This window comes from Sylvia atricapilla, chromosome 2, assembly GCF_009819655.1.
Source record: "Sylvia atricapilla isolate bSylAtr1 chromosome 2, bSylAtr1.pri, whole genome shotgun sequence".
In the NCBI taxonomy this organism is placed as follows: Eukaryota; Metazoa; Chordata; class Aves; order Passeriformes; family Sylviidae; genus Sylvia; species Sylvia atricapilla.
Window position 1 is genome coordinate 24,714,369 of NC_089141.1, and position 17,721 is coordinate 24,732,089.

The window sequence follows — 17,721 nt, forward strand, 5'->3', positions numbered from 1 at the left end:
GATTAGTATTACTCTAATGTCTTATCCAATTCCTTTTAAGAGTCTACTGCTGCTCTGTGAGACCCTCAGGCTCTGGGATCTTCACATTTTTTCCTTTTATAGTTTGTACTTAGGGGCTTTTTTGTGCAGTTTTCACAACAAATTAATGCATTTTGTACAAGGTACTGTGGTGTTTGTCATGGGGATGGTACAAGGCTTCCCAAAGAACTGCAATGAGGAATTTAAAGGAGCCATAGTAAGAGATGGCTGTATCTTTTATGGGTGGGACTTTATACAAAATTGCTTCCAACAAATTAGGTTAAAAAGTATTGGCACCATTGTAACTGAATACATTACTTTACTGAGAGACCTGACCAGCTAGAGAGGGAGGAAGAAGAGAAAGTTGAGATCCGAGTAGCCCCAGAAGGATTTAGTATTTTCTTAATTTACTTCCCTTTTTATCATTTTTAGTCATAGAATTGTCCAATATCAGAAGGGAACTCTCAACCAGCCAGATGATCAGATCAAAACAGGCCTGATTTGATGAGTAAACTTAGGACATTGGGCACTTGAACACTTCCAGCAAAAAATTGCACAACCTCTTTGGGTAATACCTTTCAGTATTTAGTGACCTGTGTGGCACACAATGTTAGTATCTAACCAGAATTTTCCATGCCACAACTTTTGTCCTTTATCTCTCATCATATATCACTGTGCACCTCTGAGGAAAGTCTGGATCCATCTACACTGTATCCTCCAGTTAGGCTGTTGTCAAAAGCAAGCATAGACTTTCCAAGGCAACAAACCCCAAATGGCTTTTTTTTTTTAGTTTACAAGTGGCTTTTCTTTGATTGGAAGAAAGTACTGAGCCATAATTAACCAAGAACTAATGAATTTCAGTTGTATGTTTCATTTAATTTTATCACTCAACTAGTTACACTCCAAAGCATGTAATGTTTTGTCAACAATGGGAATTAAGTCAATCTAAGAATGGCATAGGAAAAAAATAAAGCTGTTTATGGTCATTACATGTCCAGAAAAAAAAAAGGCATATAATTAGTCTGATTCATTCATTATTAGTTAAGTGTCATACTCAGAAATCTGCATGGTTTATAGATGTCTTTGAAGTGTGTCTATGGTTCTTTAGATGTATGAGGCAGTAAAAACACAAAGACAACCAACGTAATTTAGACAAATGCGTATTTTATGGAAATAGGAGCTGATACTCATAATCATTTGTAGCTTTTTAATTCCTTTTTTTGTTGCTTACACTGTTGTTTCAATGTATATGTTTTCATTTGATCATTCAATTTCATGTTTTAAGAGTTTTCCTGTTCTTTCTCTCCTTAGGAAAAGTTCAAAGAGATGGAAAAAAACCTGAATCTTGTAAACCAATTCTTAAAGTAGAGTACAAGACCTGTAAAAACAGGTTTGTTTTTAATGCTGTAATTAACTCAATATTACATTTCTGAGTTTAAATCCTTTTAGAATCTTTTCCTGTTTTCTTTTTACAAAGCTCTTTATTATTATTTGCAAATACTAAATCCATAATGTAAACTTGTATGTACTATGTAGACTTACACTTGCTGGTTTTTTTAATACAGTGAACCATTTGTGATATTTTCTGGTGGATTGTCATATGATAAGCCTTGTCGAAGACCAAGTTTAACGATCATGCATGGGAAAGCAATTACAGTTCTTGAAATGGATCATCCTATAGTTGATTTTTTAACTCTTTGTGAAACCCCATATCCAAATGGTGAGTTTATTGGGAAAAATACAGTTATTGAAAATGTAAAGTGATCTTTCCTCATACATTAATCCCATCCCAGGGACTTGCATCCTCATATTTGCCTTCATCTCAAGAAAACTACATAACTGAAAGTACCTGGAACTTGTTTGCATTCTCAATGTGGGAAGCAAGTAGGCAATAAAGTGAACAATAAGGCATGCATAAATCTCCACTTATGGAATTGAAACCTATGGGCTACTGTGAGAAAACATTGCTGTTAATCCAAGATAGGTGCTTATATTTCTGAAATATTTCAACATTTACAGCTAGCTAAATTATGAAAATTAAACTATCACTTACCTGCAAAAAAGTTCTTACACTTAAATAAACTGTTAAAAAGTGTCATGTTTGCTGCATGCTGCAGGGCTGCCAAGTTCTGAAATACGTTGTCAGAAAGTTCCAGAAAATAAATTAATAGCTGTAAGTCAAAAAGGGACTAACTGTAGCATTTTAAGCCCTCAAGCAGAAAAGTAAAATAAATCTTATATACATACCTAAACCAGAAAAACACCTAGTGAAGATAAAGTGTATATGTGCTTCAATGTCATGCAAAAATTTAATTTTCCATAGTCAGAGTTGCTTTGGGCCTTCATTTAAGTGTGTCAAATACTTCCCAGTACTCTAGGTTTTGCAGCATCTTCCCCTGTTCACAGACCAATATTTAAACATTTTGGTTTAACTTGTGTTATTCATAGCCTAGTATAAAAACAGGCAACAAAGAATGTGCATTCATAGCAGGACTGAAAGGAAGATGAATCATTGCTCTCTCATTGACTCCTCCTTTTGGCATCACCCATCTGAACACTTTATTCTGAGCTTGCACGTGCTGCAATGATTTGCTGCTGTTGAAAAGAAAGTCATAATTTGACATTTATATATTTTTATAGCATCCTATGCAAATGAATATACTCTGTGCATCAAGGGAAGCATTTATTTATCTTAATTCTTTAGTTCTGATAAATAGAAAGAGAACTGTATGAAAAACCAAACCATATAATCTCCTAAAGAGTGAGCAGGAGGAAGGGGCATGTTAGTACCAGAAATGAAAATAGCAGACTTACAGGATTCCTAGGGAATATTCCCCTTGAATCACCTCAGAAACAGGGGCATTGTGTATCAGGCAGTGTCCTGCACAATCTGTTTCTGGAGAGCAGTTGTATGCAGCAGAAGTATTACTTTTGGACAGCATAAATACTTCTTCTGTATGACAATTGGATTCAATAATACAATGATACACACAATTTATTCATATTCTACTTCTTTACTTTCAACATAGCATCATGCTGGCAGACTGTAATACTCCAATTTTTCTTCTGCTTTGTATATTTGTCAACAGTACTATCCAAAAATAATTTCTTACTTCCTCTCTGGCCCTGGTTTCCAGCTATGTCTGGTTTGTGCATATATTAAGGGTTTATACCTCAAAGCTTCTAATATACTGTAAAAATTTAAAGAACATAAATATTGCTTGCTTGCTTAAAATGGCTAATAGGAAAACTCCATGTCTTTAATACTTGATTCCTTGCTTACAGAATTTCAAGAACCCTATGCTGTAGTTGTGCTTTTGGAAAAAGATCTCATAGTCGTTGACCTGACACAAAGCAAGTAAGTATAAAGTTTTATATATTTGTGTGTTTAACTGCCCAGTAAATTACCATAAAATTCCAAATCATTTAACTATCCAAAATCATTCACTCTTGGAGATAACTCCTACTAAATATTTACTTCCACTTTAAGAGCTAAGTTCATCATGAAAAGGAACTTACAGTAATATTTGTTCCTAAACTTTGGCATAAATCTAAATCTGAAGTCCCTTCAGCACAACCCTCAAACATTCATTCAACACCAAACTTCAATAATATTTGAACATGATTTGGAAATATAATTCAACTACTTTTATTCACGTCTAGCCTCAGTATCTTAATATATAAAGGCATTGTTTTACATGGATCTACAGAATTACTTTATGATCCAGTTGCTGGTTTAAATACAAATAGTTCTTTCATATTAAAATCAATGTTCCTATCAAAGAGGGACTTTAAATAATTTAAAGCATAATCCAATTCTTATTTATGCTGTGCTGCCTCCAACACTACTAGGAATGGACATCCACATTCACATTAGTGTTAACAAGGAACAGATTTTGCTGTCAATGTCTTGAAAAATGTTAAGTGAACATATTCAGATCTCACTTTAAGGAACAATTTAGATCATCTCAGCAGTGTAAAATTGACATAACTGAAATCAGAACCAAATTTCCTATATTTTTCAATTGTGAATTACATTGTGTAATGTGCCACAAATGAGATTTTCCTATTTATCAGGCTTTTCAAACTGATGGAAGTGAGAAATAAACTAAGATCTACGCACCTGTTATTGCAATTTTTCATTGTATAATCAGAAGTCTACTGACTCAATAAGCTGAGATGTTCAATATAAAAACTCCTGTTGTAAAAGTGGTTTGTAGTTCAAAGTATATACCCATGAACATGAAACTTCTGGAAAATGTGTTACTTCTGTATAAATAAGTCTTTGAGATGTCAGGAAAAAAATCAGTTCCTATTCATTCATAAATGTAACCCTATTAGCTTTAGGCACTATTTATGTAAAAGGAGAATTCTTACCAAAGCAGCTGAAATTTTAGAACTTCATTTGGGTAACTACTCATTATTACTGATATTAAAAACAATGCATAAGTTCAAATAAATAAGGGAAAATATATTTAATTAGTATGATTTTACTTGGATTCTGTTATATACTTTAATATAAGAATATGTTTTATTCGATGGCTCCGTGTGTCACAGTGCTTCTAATGAATTGTCTTCCTTAACTAGTTTTCCAATCTTTGAAAATCCATATCCTATTGACATTCATGAGTCACCTGTTACCTGCACAGAATATTTTGCGGACTGTCCTCCAGATTTGATCCCTGTACTCTATTCTGTAGGAGCAAAACATAAAAAGCAAGGATACAGCAATAAGGTAAGCAAAACCAATATTCTTCCTTTAAGCAAAGGAAGGAGATGTGTAACCTAAGTTTTTGTGACATCTTGCCAAATTATTTTTGTTTTGCTCCTTTAATAATCACTTTAAAGTTAATCCAACCAACAGCTTAGCAACCTGATTACAGTCCAGTGTTTGTCCCTCAGAAACATGACCACTTAAGCAGAAGCTTACCATTAGATAGGACTTAGTGATTAAGATGCTGGAGTTAGTCCAGATCAGATTGTGTTAAAGGAGAGCCATCAGTGTACAATTCAAATTTGTATGGATAGGTTCTCTCTGTTACAGAAAAAATGTGAAAGCATTTTAACTGAAAGATCTGAACAGAGGAGGTTCAGTGAGAGCTGACAAAGTCTGTGAGATTTGCTATTAAACAGGGATAATAATAATTATTTTACTGAGCTACCAAAGTCTTACCACAATCCTGTAGAAATAGGACAAGCAGCAGGAAGTAAAAGAAGAAATGTAATTAATTTATGAATTTCCAGCTTTAAATGGGTTTGTATTTTTGCTAGAAATAATCGATTTTAATAAATGAAGTAGAAAAAAATACTGGGTAAACAAGTCAGACATCATCAATTTTGTATTCAAATCAATGGAAGTATTCTCCTTGGAGCTGGCTTGTTTTGCATTAACTCTGAGAGTGAGCCCTCTCTACTTCTTTTGCATCTTGGTTCACAAAAGTACTTCAAAAATTATTTTTAATTCTCCTACTTGAGTCTACCCTTACCTTACCCTTACCCTTGCACTTTGCACACCTACCTGTATTCCCTGCATCCTCCCTTGTCCCCTTGCTTTATTTGTGCATGTACAAATGCACACTCTGAAGGCAGGTAGTCACTCATGTGCCAGATACCCATTTCTGTACCCACAAGCATCCACTCCGTGTATCCACAGAAACAGTTTGTGCTCCCAGTTTTTCTCCATCCACTCATACCCTGCACACATCCTGACCCACTCTGCACATATGTCACCCTCTGCATCCTGTATCCTGGATCCATACATGTCAGGGCTTGAGGCACTGGGCAGCATTATAGACCAAGAGAAGGGGAGTCTTGCTATTAGTAAACAAAAGGCAAGGAAAGAGATTATGATCTCATATGTTCTGTAAAAGTTGCATTCTCTTATGTCATGGCATCATGCTCTGGTACTTGTTTCTGGTCCAGCTTCTTCAATGGTCTTTGCATTCAAAACAAATTCTCAGTCTATTCGGTGTTCTATAGAATCTCCAAGTGAAAAGCCATTGCGAAAGACCAGCAGAAGTGTTTGTAACTCCTCCTTCCCATTCCTGTTTTAGGCTGTTCAGTGTTAGCTGTGCAGAAAAATTTTAAAAGCATAGAACAATAGTTGATAATATAAAAGTGTTATTAAGTTTCCAGAGCCTGGACTGATGACACAAAAATGTTAATAAACTGTAAAAGCCTTGAATTATACTTTTTTTGTTGTTGTTCTTTTACAAGCTTTTTGGGGGAAGATGTTGTCTCCTCCTGAATTTAAAAGTTAACCAAGCAAGATTCAGTGGAGTAAGTTGTGGTCTCTACTTTTGTTTGTTTAGGAGTGGCCTATCAGTGGTGGAGCATGGAATCTTGGAGCTCAGACATATCCTGAAATCATTATTACAGGGTGAGAATGGAACTGGTGATTGGTACTTTTGGAGTATTTGTTCTACTGCTTTTGATTGTGGGTTTGCTATAGATAAGACTTGAGACTTCACCACGTATGCATTTCCTGGCTCTTCACTTGAGTAGTGTCACCACAGAAAGTCTCTTTTGCTGTAGAAAGCAGAACTTAGTACCCGGGGATCATAAGTACCCAGCTTAGTAGCTTATACCCAGCTACCATTAAGAATGACCATTTGAGGAGCTGGTGTTAGATAGCAATGCTTGTGAAGGCAGGGGCTTTGGGAAAAAAAATCTATTGCAACAGAATATTTTGGCCTTGAAGGTCACAGAGATTCAAAAAGGAGAGCAGCTGTTGTTCTATGGCTGTTGTCCCTTGGCCTTCTGGGGACTCTCTGTCTGGGGACAGTTTGGGAATTCATTTTAATATTGAGCACTAGTGAGGATGTGGTGCACTGGGATGAATTTCACCTTGTGGGCAGAGAACCACAGCAAAAAGGCCTATAAAGGCTCAGATTGCAGCAGGAGTAGTGCCTGATGGATTCCCAAGGGATCATACTGTGAAACAGACACTGTTTGTTCAGGTAAGATGCACCATGTGTCTTCCTCTGGTCTCAGTCATGTATTTGATGAATTGTTACTATCACTGATACTAAAGACCTGATTTTAAAACTAAGGTTATGATGTATGCAATAGTGTGACGAGGTGATGAAGGGATCATTCTCATTGCAAACAGAAGTGTCTCTTTTTTCCAGCTTTGCTTCAGGGATTTTATGTTAATAAAAAGAACACAGCTGTGAAGTATCAAGTGAAATGAAGTTACCTTCTGTTCTTTCCAAGTTCACTGTACATGTGATTTTTAGAGTGCATAGGTTTGATGCTGGCCCACTGCAAAGCCAAAAGTGCTATAACTTCAACTCATTATTAGTGTGGGGAGTAATTTCCTCTTGTTGCAATCTTAAAATTCATTGGGGGCCTAGTTTTCTGCAGGAAATGCATAAAAAATATTTTGTTAACTAAAGGAAACCAAATAAAATATTCTCTTATAGTTATTGTGTATGTCTTTAAGATATTGTCAGTAATTATAGAGAGTTGCATAAACAAAATGAATTTTTTCTTGTATTTATTAGTCACAAAAGTAGATGATGTTTTAGAATTGCATCTTGTTTTAACACATTTAATTTTTATATTTTTTTTAAGCCATGCAGATGGATCAGTAAAATTTTGGGATGCTTCTGCCAGTAAGTTTCTAAAGTTCACTTTTACATAATGCTAACAAATCACACAAACACACATTTAGATATAAAACAGGATATTTAACAGGTTGAGTAGTAATAGCTGGGCTGATATAACTAGGACAAAGGGGTGAAATTAAGAAAATGTTTATTAAGTTAAGAGAAAAAATACTGCTAATGAGATATATTAGGCAGAAAAGAGCGAGGAATAATAACTAAGGTCCAACGTACCAAAATCTATGAAGGATGAAGTGCTGGTAAAAAAATCCCTAGGGCATATTTTTCTTGTGCATATAGAGGAGAGGGCTCAATTAGATCTAACATTGAGTTCCAGTTGTCACTTCTATACTAAGTACAACAAAGTCTTCTTTATAGCTAAGTAAAAATAAAATATTCAAATACATTCATATATTTCAAAACATATTTAATCTGGTGAGAGTGGAGAAGACCCCGATCTTTTCTTGTCCAGTCTCAAATCCCAGAAAATAATTGGGAAGCATTTCCATTCGTCCTAGCAGGAAAAAGCTTCAGAAAAGACTTATTCCATACAATCTAGCTATAACTGCACATATCAGCAGCCAGCACTTTCCCCTACAGAAAATACACATGGTATTCATTAGTAAAATATATTTATTAAGATACATGTACATTTTGATGGAAATTTAAATTACTCTGCTTCAAATAATTGATGGTGCTTCACTGAAGTTCCTGTAGAGTTGCCTTGTATTCTTGTCTCTTCAGTGGTACAGGGATGTCTGAGTAATAACTCTCTTTTATGAGGTATGAATGTGTTAAAGAAAAGAGCATGAAAGAATATTGTGGATGAAGTGTTAGGCATAGGGAGATTTAATATCACCCAAATAACCAGTCTGCTGTGATGAGTGCCAAGATCATGGAGTATGGGATACTTAAAATACCTGCTAGTTCCACGTGATGGCACAGAATTGAAATAATTAATATTGCTACAGTTTCCAGCCAAATATGGGGAATGTTGACAAGTTTTAAATGTCAGCTGTACCTGATGACTTTGTCAGGTTCTTGCCTTTTGCTTAATAACAAATATTTTCACTCAGTATGGACAAGGAGAAAATGAGGATTTCCAAACCCTCATTTCACAAAATATGTTTCATTTATTAAATAGGCACAGCAATGGAACATGGCCATGGATTGTTTTTTTTTTTAATTATGTAATTCATCTGTTTGGAAATGGTGGGAAAACAGAAACATGCTGCTCAGAATTTACGTCTTCCACTGTCTTCAAGTTATGGTGAACACCAATCATCAAATGAGGTCAACAGTTTATCTGCAAAACCAGAAGTTTTTGAGAGCTTTAATATGAACACAAGTAGGATAATTAGTTTTATTTAGAGAAGTACAGTGAGACATTATACTTTGTCTTGTGAATATTTTGTTTTTAACAAGAATGTGCAAATACAGGCTCTAAAGTTAGGGTGAAACAACACAGACTATTGGAAGACCCCAAGGCACTTAGTGTATTTACTGCACAGGAAGCAATGTGCTGGTTATTCCTTCTATAACTGGCAGAAATGGGGAAAGAAAATAATTCTCATAGGGAATACAAGCATAACCTAATCAATACACACATGCTGCAGTAGGAATTTTTCTTAACATTAAAAGCTTAGATAGTCATGAATATCCATGATCTCTTCAACGGTACTGGTATTTGCAGTGCATCTCTAATGTCCTGGTTGTAGTCCTGCTTTTCAGGGCATGTACTGTGTTAGTCATACCATACTTGGTAGACTTTATTTAAAAGGTTTTGATTATTACAAAGTGTTTGTTTTTTGTTTTTTTTTTGGTTTTTTTTGTTTTTTTTTTTTAATTTTACCTACAAGGTGTTAACCTTTCTAAATGGAGTTAAAAGCTCATTTGAGATTCTCTAGCAGAAATAATATCCCACCGGTATTTGAAGGCACAAAATTCTTTTCTTTTAGACATATTTTAATTTAGACAATTAAAATCTTGTGTCTGAAAGCAGAGATCTGTGAGAGACAAGGACTTGCTAGGCCACTGGAGCTGTTTTCCAAGTGTATCTTTATTCAAAAGAAATTGCTGGGTTTTTATTTACTTGTGCAGACGGTACCCAGTAATTCAGAGCAGCATAGAGAGTCTTGTACTCTGTACCCTGTGATTCTATTATTCTTCAGAAGTCATAATGTGAATGGACCCATGATACCTGATTTGAAGTGCCACTTTAGATTTCCTACTGGCACTAAGAACAACCTGAATCCTCTTTCTTTGCCACTGAGGGCAGGAAGAATTATGTATTTATTACAGAAGCGCTTGCTGTAATTTGTGAAAATTCAGAAGTGCTTTATGTGCTAAAACTTTTTAAAACATTAAAAATTGTATATGCTAAACCTCCTGGAATATATCTGCACTGCCAAACAAAAATGGGGTTTTGCTGTGTTCATCATCTGGTTACATAACTAAAACACTGTCCTTTCATCTTCCTGTTGCTCTTGTTACACAAGCTGGCCAGGCTGAGCTGCCACAATTACACTGACACAGGCAGCAGTTTTGCCTTTGTGGGTATGCACACCTTTGTATGTGCTGGGCCTGACTGACTGTTTCTGACCTTGTGCAGTTACTGATTAATGCCACTGAGAAACCAGTGTAAAAGTAGTAGAAACAGGGAAGAATGTAAAACATAATGGGGTGAATTGTCACCCCTCCTTTACCTCTAGAATTTGCTGCAGCGGAGTTCTAATCTTGACAAAAGCTTCTGGATACGAGGATTTTATATACAGGTATAAATATAGATCTACTTATTAGTCAAGAAATTCAAAACATTTTTAAATTCCCATTAATTCAGAAGAACTTTTTGTTGACCAGGCCACCAGCATGCTTTCCTAAAGTTTTCTCTTGAATTGCCATACAGTCTTTACATTCTGTCAAGACCATAACCTCAGACAAATGAAATTTTAGTGTCACATCTCTTTAGGAAAGTATCAATATTATCAGAGCCTCTCTATACCACTGATTATAAGCCCAACTATGGACACAATGATTTACACCTTTAGCACCCTTCCCCAGTAACAACTAAGAAGTATTTCACAGATAAATACTCTTTTGAGAAGTGTTAAACACATATCCTATTAGTAGTGTGTACCAGAATAGTATTTGTACTGTTGTCCTGGTTTTGACAGTTGTATATTATACATCTCCTCCTCTTAGGCTTTCCCAAGATTCCTTGTTATGCTACAACTGAGAAGAAAGTGGGGACTGAGGAATTTTATTACTGATTTGCTTCATGTTAGTATTTTTTATATGTTTTAATATATTCCAGTTACTCTACAGATGTTGTACAAACTAAAAACATCAAAGGTCTTTGAAAAACAGAAAGTGGGAGAAGGAAAAGCAACAGCTGAGATTGTGGAAGAAGATCCTTTTGCTGTTCAGATGATGTACTGGTGTCCTGAAAGTCGAATTTTCTGTGTGGCAGGAGTTTCTGCATATGTAATTGTTTACAAGTTCAGCAAACATGAAGTAAATACTGAAATTGCAGTAAGTACTCATTTCACTCTCTTATAAGAGAATGTAGTTCCTAAATCAAATTGCCTTGCTTCATCTGTGCTCAAGTACTTAAATAAAAAATAGCAAGCAGTATAAATACAAGTTTAAGGACATTCCATTTTAAACCTTTACTTTTTTAAATTTAAAATATTTAAACCTTTTAAATCTTGATCCTACTTCGGTTACTGACAAAAATCTGAGCGTTTGGGAACCTAGTGTCCACTTTCTTTGTGCTGTAGTAGTAACATACAGTGCAGCTTTCAGACTTGGTTTGCTTTTAAGACTTTATTATATAGTGATCTCTGTTGTATTAACCTGGTCTAAAATTACTGTCTGCTGTATGTTTTTATCAGTTAATGTACATTGTGTACATGCACAATGCTCTTTTTTAACGCAAGTATTTAATCTCTTTAATTTCTGTTCATAAGGAGACTGAAAATTATCAATGGGTTTAACAAAACAAAAAGAGTTGGTCTGTTTCTGGCTTATGCTGACGTTGCTTCCCTAAAGATGGAAACTATATAAAGTGCCAGATTATTTGTCACCTTCCCTGATTATAGTTCTTTCCTTTTCATGCTATTTTAATGCACTTTAGAACATTCTATTGTGGCAAAAACCTGTGTTATTTTTGGTCTGTAGCCATGTGCCATTCCGTATGGGTATTCATTACCTGTAGTTCTTCTGTTGTTTTCCAGTCTTTTCTCCCTCTCCAGGCAATTATTAAGCTGCCTGAATGTATCATTTCAGGAAGGGTTTAAAGCTGATGAACAGTAATTTCACACTACTGACCAGCTCATATATATTGCTGCTAAAATTACTCCATTTCAGTATTCTTACATTGTCCCACAGCAAATGCACCTTATCTTCTATTATCTATAATTTGTTATCTTTTCTCCCTGTCTTTCACTTTTCTGGCTGAATTGCATCTTTACTGTTATTTTCCAAGGTGTTATAATATGTGCAAATTGACAGTTTCTCAGATTTCATCTGTAATTAATAAGCATTTTTCTCTGAATATTAAATTATGTAATCTGAGTGACATAATCACAGAGTTCCCCTGGGTTTTGTGCATCTCTGAAATGGGCCTTCTCTTTTGATTCTGCATTTTTGCTGCTTGCATTCAAGGCTTTGCTCTAAATGATGTGAGGGTTTTATAATCAAAAGTATGGAATTCTTTGTTGGAATCTGCACCTGACTTTGGGCTGTGTGGTTTTGTCTATATTGAGACTGAGCTGGCCAGTCTCAGGATTTCTTTGCTCCTTGAGGTAAAAAGCACTTTGTGTCCTCCCTTCCTTATCCGCTGGACTGAATTTACCTTGAGCTCAATCTACAAATTCCTACATTTTAAGGCTCCCACATTGGTTTGACTGCCCTGATGTCAGTGTTGCAATGTTTTTGCTGTGGTAAATTGGAAGTCTGCAGCTGAATATGCCTTAAGGACATAGGCTGTGCCTGGGATTTCCTTAACAGAAATATTATTTGCATCATTTCATATCTGATTCTGGAGGCAAGGAGTATGCATGAAATGAATTCTACTTCATATCTAACCTTGGTGTCGTTGCCATGCTGTTACATAAAAAGCATTTGCTGCTGTTGGTTTTGTTTTCTTAGCTGAATCCACTCCATCCTATCTCAAAAGGATCTATTTATTCAACATGATCACTTTCTCAGTTGTCTTTCCTCAATGAAGGTCTTCTTCAAAGCTCTTGAGAAGAAATATAGGAAAAAAAGTTTACACTCATTTGAATGTGGAAAGAGGAATCAATAAGCCTAGTGATGAGATCCCCCAAAATTACCTTTCTTCTGTGTCAAAATAAATCGGTTCAGTATTTCTATAACCCTCCTAAGGTCCAGTCAAAGCAGGGACAAAAACATAAGAAAAATTCACAATCGTGTTTTTAGCCTGATTTTTTTCCCTCTCTCTTCAAATGCACAACACCTAGCACTTTACAAAATTAATTTTAGCAGACAAAGTAATACACACAGAAAAGCATTCAGAGAAGAGTGATGCCCTTCTAACATGGTAAGCAGAAGAACATACTCTTCAACTCTTCAAGTTACTTTAGTCCTGCATAAAGATTAAACGGCATTATAAATTGTCTCAGTCAGCTGCAATTACTTCCAGATTAGATTTTCCTGAACTCAATATTTCACTCATTAGTCTTTGAAGGCAAATGTTGTCTGTAGGTTTCTTTAACTGATTCAGGCACAAAATGTCCATGGATTTTGAAAGAAGAAAACAGAAGTGAAATTTTGAGAAAGGACTCTCTCTCCTGGTTGAACAGAATCACTTCTTTCTGAAATCTTGTGTGCTTTAGCACAATGGTTGAGAAACAGGGGACCCTTCAGTGCTACTCACCTTTATCTCCTGATTCTCATGAAATTTAGCCATCTTGTTAATCTTCATTCTGGTACAGATGATGTCTCAGTGAAAGATCACTAAGATGGAGCTTGTGGTGCCTACCTCTACAATTGCTTCGATTTCTTTCAAGGTAGCAGGATTAAAATTATGCTCAGCTAGTAACCCCCAGACCTTATCTCTTTGAGAGCTGTACCTTGGTTTTTATTCTTTTCAAAATGAGGATTTTCTGGGACGAGTCATGAGGTAGAAAGAATTGCTCTGTATTTATTTACCTAGATTTGAACTTCCTGTCCAGTTGCTCCCTGGAATCCTTCAGTTAATATTTCCTGAATTAGTGGAGAGGATTGTAGAGTGGTTTGGCCTCTTTTTCCCTTTCTAGAGTGGCCAGAAGGAAAGCAAAAGGTAACTGGTTTGAATTTTGCTTTCTAGAATCCACCAAACTCATGTTCATTCTATGGAACACAGAGGTGTCTGTGCTGTAATCTCTGATTTCCTGGCCCCAACCTGTGGACAAGTGAAGCTCATGTATCAGTACTATTCACACTGTCAGGCTTATCCATCCTGGCTTGAACTTGTCTGGTAGAGACTGTTGTATGAGTAATCAGGAGGCAGAGTTGGTGATCCTTCTAGTTCCTATCTGACGTTGCTGTTACTCTGTATAAATAACAAATTACAGTATTCTTTGCCTGCAAGCTATAATGATAAATGGGGGGTATTTTTTTTAAAAAAAGGTGTACAGATATTTATCTGAAAGTAACAGCAGCTTTCCTTAAGAAACGATAACTTGGCATTTTTATTTATTTAAGTCATTAGAGGTACGACTTCAAAGTGAAGTAGAAGACATCATTACTCCTGAACCAGAAACAAATCCTCCATTTCCAGATGCCTCCTCCCAGCTTCCTTCTTTAAAGAGTCTTTCAGGCAGTACCAACACTGTAACATGTGAAGGAACGATGAAGGACAGTATCCCATGTCTTAGGTAAGTCTGTGCCATTGTTTAAATATTGATCTTTCTAAAAAGCATTCTTATCTGTTAGTCAGTCCATCAGCTCCCAAGAAAAAGAGATTAATTGTATGTATGTGAAACAAAATGAGAATAAACCAGAATATGGAACAAACAAAATAATTAAGGCAAAATTATCAACATGGGATTTTAAAAGGATAGAAGTAATTGTGAAGAATATAAACTGTTACAATAAAGGTTTGACTGTGATTTTCCAGTGTGATCTAGGAGTAAATCTTCAAGGAATTTCTGAGGATAAGTCATGAAGAAACTTCCAGCATGTGCAAAGCTTTCTCTCCTTGATCAATTAATATAACACTATCTTTTTTAATCAAGAACTGTATGTAACACATAGAAACTGTGTTCATACTTATGAAACAATATTTCAAATATAAAATTATGAAACAGTCGCACTGTGTGAAAGTGTATATTTGTTTAATCTTTAAAAAGAAGCAAATTGTTTTCTGGTAGAATACATTATCACTGTTTTGGAGTAGATTAATATGTTCTTATTAATAAGGCATATAATTATGGATTTGAATAGTTTAAAACAAGAATTCGGTGTAAAACTCTATAAACTGTAATTTTTCAGCAATTAGAGTGCATTGCTGACAACAGTTACTCTCATTTTGGTGAATTCATTATTATTTGGGTATAATTATTATTAAATCTTTTAAATGCCTCAATTATTTCAAAAGCAGTTCAAATGAACACTTCCTGATTTTGCAGATACTTTGGGCTGCTTGACTCCTCAAAATGGCATTAGCAATTAAAAGCAATATTGTGATATTGTCCTTGTAAAATTAACAGTATATTTTGGCATTCTGTTCATTTGTCCACCTCATTCAGGCAGGCAGTTGAACTTCAGACCTCAGTTTAATCATTAATTTGAAGTATGAAAATCAACAGAAGAGGCAGAGATCAGTTATTAAAAAAATCCAAATGTGAAATCTATTTATGACATTGATATCAGGAAAAATGCAATAATTTAATCATTTCACTGGCTAACATTTTTGCTTCAGAGACTCTTACTTGATTTTGTCTGGGAAAGAGAGGAATTGTTGATGTTGGAGGCAGAAAAATTGTCATGAACCCATAGATGTTCAGCTTGTTAGTTTTTAGAAATTTTCCTAACTCAAAGAATCTCACATTAAATGGGCCAATAGGATTTTTTCAAATTTTACACAAGGTAACTGTAATCTTATTTTGACTGAAAAGTGATTTTTCAAAGTCAGAGTAATTATACCACTAGAACTGCTGGTACAGTCCTACATTTAGATAAAAGTATACTTGTGTATGCTATTGTCCTTCTCAGGAAAGACATGTAAATATCCACACTTCCCCCCAAACCTTAGCTGGGTCCACAGGCCTTGTCTGTCTAAGAACTTCTGATCTAAGCAGAATTCTGGTGGTAAAATGAAAGTAATGCTGAAAACACGGGAAAAAAACCCCCAAAACCAGTAAAGACCAGGGTGATGCTGTTGACTTTACATGCAAGTTATTCAGGTGGGCAGCAGGACAGAATCTAAAATAGAGCAGTATTTGCATTAAGCTGCAGCCACCTGCACTTGGCGGGTGAGTGCACAGCTTGAACTATATTGATAATGCACATAAAATTTTACACACATACATAACTGACTCCATTATGTTTATTTTCATATCTGCTTCACAACATTGTTACAGCAAATGAATGGCACTCCACAGTACATTTTTTTTCTAGCCAGAAGTCAGAATGACTGAATGTGTTCGTGTCTTTGAACAGCTACTAGGAAGAAAGTAATTGGAAGGACAGAAGTAATGAAAGCTTGGCACTTTTCTGAAATCAAAAGTAACTGTTACCAAGAGAGGCAGGCAGAGTATGGAATAAATATTGTTCTTGCTTCTTTCAGAAGATTTTGCAGTGAAATAGGCAGCTGTAATAACCTAAGAAACCAATGGATTTGTGATTATGCAGATAAATATTTTTGATGTAAATGCTGTTATCATAAAGCTGTACCCAGAATGTCAGTCTTTGTTCCCAGACTTCTAGTATCATCCCAAAATTAGGTCAATCAAAGGTTTTGACAGTAGCTTCAAGTAACTCCAAAGTGATAAGGAACTGTGAATATCTTGTGAAAAAAAGTAAAATCCAAAACTTTGCAACAGTGAAATTCACTGTAGCCTAACAAGAACAGTAGTCTAGGAAATCGTTGAAATGTCTTCATTCCTTCTGCTCATACTCCTGCAGTCTGCTTAGGCTTTTATTAAAAACACTTCAAATAAAAAGCCATCCAAAACAAGGTGCAGAACTGAGTACCTGCATTACTGTTCAAGCAGGATGGTTAGGGAAACAAGGGAAATAGCTCAAAGATTCTTAAGCAGGAAGATGTCACAGAAACATGGGAATGACAACCTCAATCTTGAAATCTGAAAATATTTTACTCCTTTATTGTATTCTTTCACCACCTGCAGTTTATTCTATGCTTAGAGAAAATCCCTGTGAAAATAATATCCATTTTTATCAAAGCAAGGGCCTCAAATTTGCAGTGAAAAATATTTAGAGGGAAAGGTATTTGCTTTTTTTCCCTCTGGTGACAGAATCCAAAAGAAAGCTTAGAAGGTACTTCAAGTTGTCTAATTTTTTCAGCATGTCATTAAAAACACATTTGAAAAGTAATATCACATTAAAAAAACATGATTTAGAAGATCAGAATTAATTCTGCAGCCATTGTCAGTCTCATGGTAGCTTGTTTAGAAGAAGGAAAGTACAAATGCATTGCTTTGACAGATGCTTGTTGGAGCAGTGTCCTTGCCTCTTGTGTTTTTCCACACCATCAGTTATCCATGAGAAAATATGGATGGAAAGCTCAACTGAAATGGTATTAGACTAAGTCCTGGTTCTTGGATTTCATTTACCTATTCTATATTTTTCTAACATTTTTAAGGGCAGGAGCTGAAAGCTGAAAATGGGGTAAAGTTGGAAAGGCCACCACTATTATGCCTCTTAAAAGGCTTATCTGCAGACATTAGAAGTTGAAGGGCTCCATCACAAAGATACTCTGAAGGAGTGTTTGTAAAATATTCAGCTTCTGCTTGCAGTGAAGTTTCTTTGAAAATAATAAATCTTTACTGTATACAACTCTTGTCTGTGGTTTCAGTTTATCCTGGTCTCAAAGGACCCCTCTCCCTTAGCAGCTTGAGTTCACAGATGT

The 17,721-nt window shown here is 35.4% G+C and overlaps 1 protein-coding gene across 1 annotated transcript in view; it reads left to right on the forward strand.

Moving 5' to 3' along the window:
- STXBP5L (syntaxin binding protein 5L) overlaps nt 1–17,721 on the forward strand; it is a 180,422-nt gene that overhangs the window by 110,003 nt on the left and 52,698 nt on the right. Inside the window, 8 exon segments of the mRNA XM_066341019.1 lie at nt 1,330–1,408; nt 1,584–1,738; nt 3,304–3,376; nt 4,606–4,753; nt 6,330–6,397; nt 7,594–7,634; nt 10,939–11,156; nt 14,334–14,506. Coding sequence (XP_066197116.1) covers nt 1,330–1,408; nt 1,584–1,738; nt 3,304–3,376; nt 4,606–4,753; nt 6,330–6,397; nt 7,594–7,634; nt 10,939–11,156; nt 14,334–14,506 — 955 coding nt within the window.